This window comes from Copadichromis virginalis, linkage group LG6 (assembly GCF_057382275.1).
Source record: "Copadichromis virginalis isolate Kocher_CV1m ecotype Utaka linkage group LG6, C_Virginalis_male_GT1.1, whole genome shotgun sequence".
Classification (NCBI taxonomy): domain Eukaryota; kingdom Metazoa; phylum Chordata; class Actinopteri; order Cichliformes; family Cichlidae; genus Copadichromis; species Copadichromis virginalis.
This window is the reverse complement of record NC_140623.1, coordinates 15,479,663-15,492,637: the sequence shown is the minus strand read 5'-3', so window position 1 is coordinate 15,492,637 and position 12,975 is coordinate 15,479,663. Positions and strand designations below refer to the sequence as shown.

General features: G+C 43.6%; 1 protein-coding gene across 1 annotated transcript in view; it reads left to right on the top strand.

Moving 5' to 3' along the window:
• fhdc1 (FH2 domain containing 1) overlaps positions 1-11,672 on the top strand; it is a 32,835-nt gene extending 21,163 nt beyond the window's left edge. Inside the window, exons 8-12 of the mRNA XM_085458896.1 lie at positions 772-879; positions 7,326-7,396; positions 8,080-8,197; positions 8,382-8,546; positions 8,747-11,672. Of these exons, the coding sequence (XP_085315022.1) occupies positions 772-879; positions 7,326-7,396; positions 8,080-8,197; positions 8,382-8,546; positions 8,747-10,900 (2,616 nt within the window). The 3' untranslated portion in view covers positions 10,901-11,672. The remainder of the gene's footprint in view (positions 1-771; positions 880-7,325; positions 7,397-8,079; positions 8,198-8,381; positions 8,547-8,746) is intronic.
• Positions 11,673-12,975: the final 1,303 nt, after the last annotated feature.

Sequence of the window (12,975 nt, the reverse complement as noted above, 5' to 3'; positions counted from 1 at the left end):
CATACGCGAACACATCTCTGCTGCCTCTGAACACGCAAGATGTTTCGATTCAGTCCTGATTTATTTTTTATTTTTTGTATTTTTCCAGATAAATAAATAATAAAACCTTTTGTCAGTATTTGTTGGAAACCAAAACAAAATCACTGCTCAGAGAAGAAAGCTGTACTGTGGTCTCTCGCTATAACGCGGTTCACCTTTCGCAGTCTCGCTGTTTCGCAGAATTTTTTTGGTGCAATTTTGCATGCTTTTTTTTTTTTTCTCACAGCGCATTGTGTTCTGCATCCTGATTGGCTGTAGACCATTGTCAGGCAATCTCGTGCCATGCCTCCTGTACAGTACAGAATGCGTTCAGCTTGTCAAATTTACATAAATCTTCGATCACTAGCAGTGTGACTCTGAAGTGCTGCACTGTATGTTTGTACGTTTTCTCCCCAACAAACAATTCATTCTATACTGGACCTGTTTTTCTACGAAGGTTTGAACTTGTTTAAACAAGAGAGAAAAGTGTTAATGTTCATGTTTGTCTGAGAAAAGTGTCTAAAGTGTGTAGTGAGGGGTTTTACAGCCTTAAAATATCTATAATAATTAAAAAAAATAAAGTTGGCTACTTCGCAGATTTTACCTATCGCGGGTTATTTTTGGAACGTCACACCTGCGTTAAACGAGGGACCACTGTATCACTCGGGCAGAGTCTTATTGTTTCACGTTATTTCCAGCTGTGATTCTATGATATTGTTCATTTCTCTGTGTAAAATATCCTTCTGTTCTCAGGGTGGCTATGCAGGGAACGCTGTGGGATTCAAGCTGTCATCCCTCCTTTCACTGGCTGACACCAAAGCCAACAAGCCGGGGATGAACCTGCTGCATTTTGTGGCCATGGTCAGTGACGCTGTAGTAGAGTACACACAAAACACCTGTAGACACTGCAGATGTTTGTAATGTGGATTCAGTCCTGGTTTCAGAACCACTTGAGCATGGAATTACATTACCGCTTACACTCACTGGCCACTTTAGTAGGTACAGCTGTTCGACCGTTCGCACAGGTCAGCAAATGACGTGGCAGCAATTCATTGCATTTAGGCATATAGACACGGTCACGTGTTGAGTGCGGGTTCACAGAGAAGGGTGTGCAAAAAGAGGAGATGACCAGCAGCAGGGTGAAAATGCCTTGTGGATGCTAGAGGCCAGAGAAGAACGGCCAGACTGCTTTAAGATGATAGAAAGGCAGATAACCAAGATGTGCAGGAGAGCATCTCTGAACACACAGCACATTGAACATTGGAGCTGATGGGCTACACCAGCAGAAGAGCATCACTGGGCACCACTCCTGTCAGCTAAAACGACATGAAGGCATGTATCTGTCCTGTGCTTCTGGCTGTTGGTGTAATGTTGTGAGGGATATTTTCCTGGCACACTTCGGGCTCCATAATGCTAACTGAGCAACAGTTAAACACCACAGCTTACCTGAGTATTGATGCTGACCTTATCCTACTTTTATGAGCACAGTGTACCATCTTCTGCTTCCAGCATGTCACAAAGCTCAAATCATCTCCAACTGGTGGCCGATTACCAGGTTTCAGGTGTTGAATTAATTGTTTGTTTGCACTGAGGCTGAGATAAACGAGGAGTTATCTCATAAAGAGGAACAAACAGTACTCCAAGAACAGACAAAGCCCAGCAGAAACCTTGAGGAGGAGCTCCATTTGCCCCCACCCGGGAAGAGCCTCAGAAAGGAGAGACATCTAAGGCAAGAAGAGGGGTCCCTATTTGCCTCCAACTCTCAACAACACCAACGACCAGGACAAGGGACCTCGACCTTCCCCAGTCCCCCAAACCCCTGACAGGCCATCACCCTCCTCCCCCTCCCTTTCTCCCTCCTCCCCACACCTGAAATTCACTGAGGAGATGATGGAGTGGGTCAATGCTGGGCTCAGATCTACCCCCCGTCCCAATCCCTTTTTGTCCCCCATAAACCCCCCACCAGAGCGGCCAAAGGTTCGCCATCGAGCCCCACCCTCAACAGAGCAATCGAAGTCACATTGCCCAGCCTCGCCCCCCTTAGTTCCTCCTTACCACCTTCATGCTTTGTCTCCGCAGTCTGATGTGTGATGTGTGAAGGGTCTGGGCTGTGAGGATTATGGCAGTGGTGACTTTTCCCAGGAGAAGCTGGGACCCTGTTTACTAGAAGGTTTTAAAATTTCTGTACTTTTAGGTGACAGGAGACATGTGGCCTGGTCAAAACACAGAGAGCTGCACTCTAAAAGATCTTTAAACATAGTAAACATACCTTGTGTGTCACAGACTGCTCCCAAACACGAGGGGACAAGTAATGCCTCTAAAACACTTAAGTTGGCTTTATTAAACGTCAGATCTTTAGCTGGGAAAACATTTTTAATTAATGATTTAATCACTGAGCACAGCCTTGATTTTATGTTTTTAACTGAAACTTGGTTGGACCAAAGTAACAGTGGAGCTGTTCTCATCGAGACGACCCCTCCTAACTACAGTTTTATCAGTGAGGCCAGGGTGAGCAGGAGAGGAGGAGGGGTTGCTGTCTTATTTAATGAATCATTTCAATGTAAGCAGCTATCTCCTGGAAGTTTTCAGTCTTTTGAATATGTGGCTTTACAGCTGAAGGCCCCATCCAAAGTTGTGTTTCTTAATGTTTACAGGCCTCCCAAATACTGCACAGACTTTTTTAATGACCTCAGTGAACTGCTGTCTGTGATCTGTGTTGATTTTGACTGTGTAATTATTGCTGGGGATTTTAACATCCATGTGGACAACCCTCAGGACAAAGGGACTAAAGACCTGAGTAACACTCTGGGCAACTTTGGGCTGACTCAGCATGTAACAGAGGCCACACATAATAGAGGACACACTCTTGACCTACTGATCTCCAAGAGCCTGAGCATTTCAAAGGTTACTGTGTCTGATGTGGGCCTGTCTGATCATTACTGTGTTTTCTTTGAAAGTAAAATCTCAGCCCACACAAATATATCAACAACAGTGATCACAAAACGGTGTATAACTGAAGACAGTAGTGAGATCTTTAACCAGGTCTTCCCATTAACACCTGACCTGTCCAGAGGGTCAGTCAATGAGCTCGTCAATAGCTTCAATGCTAACATGTTAAATGTAATGGACACTATTGCCCCCATTAAGGTGAAGGTTATCTCTGGAAGGAAAAAGTCTCCATGGAGAAACTCCACACTGGTGAAAAATGAAAAAAGAGAGTGTAGGAAAGCTGAGCGCAGATGGAGAAAAACAAACCTCCAGGTTCATTGTGACATTTATAAAGAGAAACTTCACAATTATAATTTACAACTGAGGAATGCAAGGAGGTCCTACTTCTCTGACATCATCACTAAAAACAGCCATAATGCTCGGGTCTTATTTTCTACAGTTGACAGGCTAACAAACCCTCCTGTGTCAGTGGCAGCTGAACTTCATTCGACCATGGCCTGCAATGACTTTGCCAAATTCTTCACAGAAAAAATCCAAAAAATTAGACAAGCAATTGGTACATCAACAGCAGATCCAGGATATGTACTGTGTCCACCAAAAAACTGTTTAAACACCATGAAACAGTTTCAACCTATTAACAGCAAAGACCTGGGGCCTGTTCTTCGTACGTCGCTTACTACATCCAAGATCAAATGACACATCCAAGACCAAACCATCGCGCTAACCGTGAGCTCGCTAATCCGGTTCCCCGAACACGCCTGCTGTTGACGATTACTACAGCTGGACGCAGTAATGTGACATCACTGGGTGTCGTAAAAGGGGCTACGCATCGATAGTAGAAACATTGATCGGCAACCCGCTGATTGGTCGGCGAAAATGTCGAAGGGGCGTGCTCGGTATTTTCCGGCAGCAGAGCAAGAACTCATGAGTGAGGGATTTCAGGAGTTTCAGAGTTTAATTAAAACGCAAGAGAAAACTGCAAAGGCTGCAGAAGCAAGGAGAGAGGGCTGGCAGAAAGTTGCTGACAAATCAAACTCGTAGGTAATTTAATAATAATAATAATAATGGATTGGGTTTATATAGCGCTTTCCAAGGCACCCAAAGCGCTTTACAATACCACTATTCATTCACTCCCACATTCACACACTGGTGGAGGCAGCTACGGTTGTAGCCAGGCTGCCATATCGCGCCATCGGCCCCTCTGGCCAACACCAGTAGGCGGTAGGGTAGATCTATCATATGACACTATATTGTCCAATATCATATGGCATTATATTATATTATAATATGTTATATTATATCCCCTTTCACATTAGAGCCACAACAGGACCCACAAGAACATGGGAACAAGTAAAAGTGGAATACAGGAGTATTCTACAGAATGGTAATATTTATCTCTTAGATTGCTTTGCGTCTCTTGGCAAGGTAATACTGGCCTGTAATACTCTGTTAGTTTGTTCATAACAGCAACCAAGAAAAGGGCAGAGGAAAAAAAGACAGGTGGTGGTCCTGCACCCCCTCGTCAACAAGTTGGTTAAGTAAATAATACCCTCACGGGAATATCGATATCTCTCAATGAGCACACTGTCGCGCTGAGCTAAAGGATCCTGTCTATCCCGCAATATACGCTGAATTCTGAGGACTCCTTATCAATCTTGCACCTTCCGCAATGGGTGGCTCGCGTATACGGACAGGACATGGCTGCGACAGGCTTCCCAAATCCACCTTCGCTTTTATAGCCGTGGTCTCTCATCTTGATTACACGAAGTAATTTACAATTACTACTCTGAAATATGAATTACATCTGTAATAATCACATACATGTAATAGAATGTTAATAGTACATTTCCCTTTTTTAGGAAATGACCTGTATGTATCTGTGTGAAATCAATAAATGGATCAGGTGCTGCATTATCTTTAGTTACATTGATGTTATTTATTTATGGTGAAACAGTGGTGGAATATCGCTGTTGCTTTCGTATAAATGAAGCGGACATACCTGCGTGGCCGCGATCTAATCCTGTTTACATAAAGTAAACCTGCTCCCCAGCAGGTTTACGCTTACGGCTCTGTTGCTATGACAGCAAGTCCCGGATGAGCTTCGGGGAACCGAACGATCCAGGATCACGCAAAATCGTCAACAATCTAATCCAGCTAACTTACTTAGCGAGGTACGAAGAACAGGCCCCTGGAGGACATCTTAGGTAAACTGAACTCCTCCTCCTGCTGTTTAGATGTCCTGCCAACAAGTTTTTTCAAAAAGGTCTCAAAGACTTTAGAGTCAGACCTGTTACAGATCGTCAACTTTTCTTTATTATCAGGTGTGTTTCCAGAACCACTAAAAACTGCTGTAATCAAACCTATACTGAAAAAGGACAATCTTGACAAGACACAAATGAACAACTACAGGCCGATCTCAAATCTCCCATTTTTAAGTAAGATCATTGAAAAAGCAGTTTCTCAACAGCTCAGTTACTTCTTAAAACAGAATAACTACTATGATGCCTTCCAGTCAGGTTTTAGACAGAACCACAGCACTGAAACCGCTCTGACCAAAGTGTTTAATGACATATGTCTGAACACAGACAGTGGAAAAATGTCAGTCTTAGTTTTACTGGATCTCAGTGCAGCATTTGATACAGTTGACCACAACATATTACTCAAACGACTGGAGAACTGGGCAGGTCTTTCAGGAACTGTACTAAACTGGTTCAAAACATACGTAGAAAACAGGAAATACTTTGTATCAATAGGTAACTTCACATCTGAGCAGACAAGTATCACATGTGGAGTTCCCCAAGGTTCCATCTTGGGACCCCCTCTGTTTAACATTTACATGCTCCCACTGGCACAGATTATAAACAACAACAAAATAAACTATCACAGCTATGCAGATGACACACAAATATATATCACAATGTCACCAGGAGACCGAGGCCCTGTGCAGGCTCTTGGTAAATGCATTGAGGAAATCAATGACTGGTTGTGCCACAATTTTCTCCAGCTAAACAAAAACAAAACTGAGGTAATAGTCTTTGGCGCCAAAGAAAAACGATTACAGGTCACCAGAGAACTTCAATCTATACATCTAAAAACCACAAACCAGGCGAGAAATTTGGGTGTAGTGATGGATGCAGACCTAAACTTAGAAAAACACATTAAGACAATAACAAAATCAGCTTACTATCACCTCAAGAATATTTCAAGGATAAAAGATCTGATGTCTCAACAGGACCTGGAAAAACTAGTCCATGCATTCATCTTTAGTAGGCTTGATTACTGTAACAGCATCTTTACAGGTCTACCTAAAAAATCAGTCAGACAACTACAGCTCATTCAGAACTCTGCTGCTCGAGTCCTCACTAAGACCAAAAAAGTGGACCACATCAGTCCAGCTCTGAGGTCTTTACACTGGCTGCCTGTCCGTCAGAGGATAGACTTTAAAGTTCTGATGCTGGCCTATAAAGCTCTGAATGGTTTAGGACCAAAATACATCAATGACCTCCTGACCCAGTATGAACCTTCCAGATCCCTCAGGTCATCTGGATCCGGTCTTTTATGAGTTCCCAGAGTCAGAACCAGACACGGAGAAGCTGCATTCAGCTTTTATGCTCCTTATATCTGGAACAAACTCCCAGAAAGCCTCAGATCAGCTGAAACACTCAGTTTATTTAAATCCAGGTTGAAGACGCATCTGTTCTCAGCTGCATTTGAATAAAGCACCAAATCCACACTTTTAAGCTTAAATTTCAAAACTTACATTTAACTACTGATTTTATCTGTTTTGATTTTATATACTGTTTTGTTTGTTTGTTTGTTTGTTAGTTAGTTTATTTGCTTGTTTTAATCAATTTTAAATCATGCTTTTTATTTGTTCTTGTTTCTAATGTCTCTGTAAAGCACTTTGAATCACCTTGTTGTTGAATTGTGCTATACAAATAAACTTGCCTTGCCTGTGTCAAACCTCTACTCTGTGCATTTATCTTAAAAATGATGAATGGTTATATTAACAGGTTTATGGTTGTATTAACAAGACGATAGCAGAACTGAAAAAAGCTGGATTAACCTCACAATAAGCAAAGATGCATTTACTGTACAAACACTGTAGGAAAGTCTGTCATAAAGAAATTCAAATCAGTGTTTTACAGCAGTGATGAGAAAACTGTTTGACCACTGAAGCTGCAGGAGAGCAGGTGGACAGCAGATGGTGACAGGAAACAGCACAGAGCCAAGAACGGCTCGCCAAGCAGTTACATCACCATACAGATATTGGTCCTTCATCACAACAACTACGCCACTTTATCTTGTACAAAATCAGACATTTAGATGTTGACTGTGCGATGTCTCTCTCCATGCAGGAGGCGAAGAAAAAGGACGAGAAGTTGCTCAAGTTTCCTGAGAAGCTTCAAGATGTCCAGAGTGCAGCCAGGTAATCGAAGGGAATCAAATCCTTGCCAGTGAGAAATGTAGGAGTCCATTATCAGTTTTGCAGTCATGCAGAGGTGATAATGGACTCGTATAAAAGCTGTTTATTCTCCAAGTGCATGCAGTCTGAAGTTAAGGACTGTGAGAGCATAAGTGTCAGTTTGTATCAGTCAGTTGCACAGCAGACATCAGTTTTCTGTAAAGCCTCTGTAAAATGAAATGATTTCCAAATTAACCACCATCACATTTATTAAACAGCCAAATTTTCTGATGGGAAACATAATGAGGCGCTGAAGACGACGATTGCCGTAGTATTTTATTGATACGGCCAAGCACAGCCTCATTAACCAGGCTGACATCTAATTTAGGTGTAGAACAGGAGTTATATTCACAGCACAGTCTCAGGCTCTGTCAGCTTCACAAGGTCATCTCTGTGTGCTGTCAGTGCAGATACTGCACCGCAGAGAATTACTCCTCCCTCCTGCCCTCAGGATAGAGACCCTGAAAGCATTTCTCCCTGCGGTCTACATTTTCAACAGTTTGGAAGTGCATTCATCAAATTAATGTCACATGTTTGTTTGTTTTTTTAAGTAATATAAGGAAGACTGCTTACACTCCTGTCCGTCAGTTTTTATGTAATAACAAGTACAAGTGTGTTTTAAATATCTTTCTCCTGTGTTCATGTAGAATTTCAGTGGAAAACATTGAGGAGGAGTTTTCCTCCTTGTATGTCCGAATCAAATCCCTGGAAGAGAAAGTTCAAGGAGACCAGGAGCTGCTGCAGCAGCTGGAGCCCTTCCTGCAGGTGAAGCAGCAGCAGTTAGTTATGTAATACATTGTGTACACAGACACATGTACAGAAAGTTGGATCCAGCCCGCTCTACATTTGTGAAGCTGCTGACTTAAGTGCTATAGATAATGACTTGTGTAAAAGTGGATGATGCGTTATGAATAAAAAGTGTGCATGTGTGCTCGGTCTCTTGTCTTAGAGTGCAGCACTGACACTTCAGGACTTAAAGAGACGCAGGCTGGATCTGCGTAAAGAGGGAAGTACTCTCATCGATTTCTTTTGTGAAGACAAGGACACGTTCAAGCTGGACGAGGGCTTCCGGATCTTTCAGGACTTCTGCATCAAATTCAAGAAAGCTGTTAAGGTCTGCTTGAGTGAAGCAGTAATTCTGGGTTATTATAATCTCATATGATGTTGTCATTTCTTGCTTGTCTTCTATATGCGTGGTAATTGTTCATGGTGATCCACTGTTAAAAAAACTCAAAAATAAGTGAGTTGGATGTCACCATCATTCATGTTCCTGATTCTCAGAATTCTCCTTCCTTACATTTCTGTTTCCATCAGGACAACACGGACCGGGAGTTGAAGGAAGCAGCCAGACAGCGTCGTCTCAAAGAACTGGAGGAAAAGCGTTTTGCGTGGTCGAGCGGGGATCAGACCGGCGGATTTGGTCGCAGCAGCAGCGAGAACGACGTGGAAATGCTCACCAAGGAGGGCCTCCTGGAGTTTTTCCAGAGGTCTCAGAGTCCACACTGCCCGCTGGAACGTTCTGCCAGCGCACGCCGACACCGACACACCATGACCTCCATAGCAGATCGTGAACTCCAGGGATACTTGGAGCTGTTCGGAAGCACAGGGAACACCTCTGACTTTTCAAAATTTAACAGCCTACCTCGGTTAGGCCGTCCTATCCAGCGGAGGATGGCCCCCTGGATGTTAGGCCAGGACAATAACCGGGAACTGGGCCGTGAAAGAAAAGCAACGTCTCCGCATTCAGAAACTGAGCCGATCGTCTCACACGCCAAGTTTTCTTCCTCTGAGCTAAACGATAACGGGGACAACAACAACAACAACAATTACTCATCTGTGTCAGAGAGCAGCGCTCTGCCTCGGCCCTTTTGTGTCTTTCAGAAGCCTGCCCATATTCCCAACCCAGCAATTACTGGCCACATGAGTGTTAGTGTGGAGAAGCATACTTTAGTCCGAGGTCCTCAGGCTTTTGACCTAATCAGTCCAAACAATAACAGCAATCACATGCACTTTGTCAACCGGGGGGACGTTGTGGTGACGGATCTGGAAATAGGGAGACAGTCACCACCCAAGAATCTGGACAACCTTTCACATGATACATTTTTGGAAAGGGGGGGAAATCTAAAGGTAGTATGGGAAGATACAATAGTTCCTCCAACTCAGGCTGGGGTCTCTCCTCAGAGAGAGAAAGACGAAGAGGACTACAGCACAGTTTCATCCACAACCTGTGATACCCCTCTTCCACTAGATACCTCTGTATCCAACAAGAAGCCAATGTTTTATATAATGGACTGCACAGAAACGGACATCTCTGTCACCTTGGATTGCTCTGAGGTGGAATCCTCGTCTACAAAAGAAGGACTTCATTTCCAAACAGCTGACTGCATCAAAGATCAGGAGAGTCGGCAAGACCCGCAATCCACATCTCCCAACAACCAGTCTGCTTCAACTAATGAGCTCTCAGCCCCCAAATCTGTGGATGCAGCATCTATGGCTCCATCTACTACCACAGAAGAGTGGGACACGGAGAGCTGCGACACCACTGAAGGAAAACAGACTGCGGGGAAAGATGCACAACGAAGCAGCCGAAAGCCAGCGCCTACAAAGAGCAAAGGCAGCAAAGCAACCAAAACCAGTGCAGGCCATGGTGTGCGAACGCTGGCCAACAACGATAACCAGGGTATGCGGAAAGTCATCCCTATTACCAAGCTGACCAGGACAGGTAGCAGCAGGCGAGCAGAGAAACCTGCAGTTCACGATAGCGGGGAGACACGGCGGCCTCCCCGTGACCAGAGCACTCCGGCAAGAGGAAGGAGCGAGAAGACAACGAGACCTCCTCGGCACTCCAGTTTGCCTCCTGATGAGTCAAAAGCCCAGAAGGGAGGTGCTCTCACGGGCAGCGTTTCTAGATGGGCACGTGATTCAATGCCTAGGAAAGCTTCAATCCACAAGCCAAGCGCCAAACCCGTGAGGAACATTCCCAAGCCGGCGCCTGAGGAGAAGATGTGCCGCTCTACTATGAGAGCCCTCGCTCAAGCTCAAGCTCAGGCTCAAGCTCAAGCTCAGACATCTCCTGAGAACAGCAGTTCACACACACACAGTGCAAAAAACACTTCTGGAGTCCCCAGCTTCGCCCGCAATACTGTGGCCTCGTCTTCCAGGACCAGGAAAGAGCTGGGCCCTCCGTCGGTCCCTTCCACCCCGTCTCGCAGCCCCTCCCTCCTGGGTCGACAAAAGCCGACCCGGGCATCACACGCAGGTCACACCAGTGACGAGCGGCCACAGGCAACAAGCCTGCGGCGGGTGCAAAGCGTGAAGGCAACAAGCTGCAGCACCTACCGTAGCGAGACCCCGCCTCCCCCTGTAGCACGTGAGAACGTTCGTAAATCTAGCAGCTTCTCTGAAAAGTCTGTGCAGCCCAGAGACTTGATGACATCCAGCAGAAGCAGGAAGCCGAGCTGGAAGTAAAAAACAAAACAAAACAAAAAAAAACCTGACTGCAGGATAACAGGAAGCAGGAAGAGAGGACTTTTTTTTTTTTTTGTTTGCTTGTTTTTTGTTTTTTTTTACCTGCTTTGGCGTGAACTCACGTTCGCTCTGCTCGTCTAGAGTTATCCATGCATATCAAACAAAAGCATGTTAAGCTTTCTCACTGTGTAAGAATCCCTCTGTAGCTGGCTCTGTATCAGGTTTACGAATCACAAAGAGCAAGATGCAATGAAGTGCACACGTTCCTCATTTCCTCTTCTTGTTTTTTGTTTTTGTTTCTAAGGGTCGGAAGAAATCTAAACTGACAAATGGCGAATTGGTGCTTTTACACTGCAGCCTCTTTGCCTGCTTAGCTGTCTGCGTTCAGTATGTTTTGGTGTCTGTGACGCTGTTGACGTCAGACACGACTACATAAAGCTGCTAATTAGCTCTGACAGATTTGAGACCGACTTTCAGCGTCTGTTTCATTCAGGGTTACGAGATTTGTTGTACCTCACCTCGCTGCTGTCACGGTGTCTTTTTCACTTTGCTGCTTCTTCGCGTAGACTAACAGCGCTCCGTTTGCTTTGTGATTCTTTTTGCTTGATACCTCAGAACGATCGCAGTGGCCTTGCACCAGCAGAAAAAGTAGACTTGTTCATTTGGTTCTGCATGATGATGACGATGTAGACAAAATCAGATCAGTTTTACAAAAAAATAACTGCAATGTCACTTTTTAAGAAATTCCTGGTATACTGTATTAATGTTACAACAATATTAGTCACACATATTATGCCAGTGTGTATACCAACCGTGGTACTTCTCGTACTGTATCAGTAGTTTGTAAATGTGTTAGGACTCCTCCATAATATTTTGGAGTAGACATGCACGTGGGAAATGTTTCCTGTTTCAGCTAATACATGAAAAAAACGCTAACGCTGTGAAAGAAAACCACCGAGCGCAACAGAAACACAAAGACACTGATGCCATCATCAGTCATGTTTTTAGAGTCTGACCTAATTTTTCTACTGTGAACATTGTCGTCTCATATTTTCTCTAGGCTTGTTCAATTACAACAGTAAGCCCATGGTTGTAATTCAGCCTGGATCTAGTTTGTTGCTGTCATGAGTATCATCACGACGCAGAAACAGGCTCATTTAAATTTATCCCCAGTGATAAATTTATTATTAAAAAAGAAAGATTCGCTGTACTGAAGGTTTTTCCTTAAATTCTTGGAAACAATTTCAAGCATTTAAAAACACTCAGAATAAGATGTTCAGAGAGTTTCTCAGGCTGCGACTGCATTTTCTCTTCGTTCAGTCAAAAATGACTCTAGGACAAAAGTATGGTTCACGAATGACAAACTCAAAAATAGATTAGATACTTTGTTGCACCAGTGTGAACAAAAACAGCTGGCAGAGGTTATACATTTTCTTCTACATCACACAAATTGAACATAAACATGCTAAGATGATATAATGTTATAGTATATGCACTATATGGACAAAACTACCAGCTACAGATTACACTGACAGGAGCTGCTTGGACATGGAAACACAAACTGAGATTTCTGAGGTGTGCGCTAATACTTTTGTTTATTTCTGTAGTGCAACCAAACCAAATGTTTCTCCAAATGAAGTATTAGCTGTTTGTAAATTCAGATGGTTTGATGAGCTTTTAAGGATTCAGTAAAAATCTTCAGTACAGCAGCAGGAGCTGACAAACGACGGTGTTTGCTTTTCAGATGTTGGAAGTTCTTCATATTTCAGAAAATAAAAAGTAATGTAAACATCATGTAAGTGCAGCACCGCCGTCCACTTTGCACCACTTGCCTTTTAGAATACATTGTGCCATTGCCTTGATGGAAACAACACTCTCAACAGTGCATTGCCTTAAAGCTTAATGTAGCCAATCAATCACCAGTAGAAGCTCCTTGATTGTAAAAGGAGAGTAGAAACTTTACTGCCTTCCATCACATCAAAGTCAAACTCTGCTGGTCACTTTGTAAATAATGTAAAGATGTTTTCTGACCATTCATATGTTTATATTTCATAAAAACATAAAGAGTAAGAGAA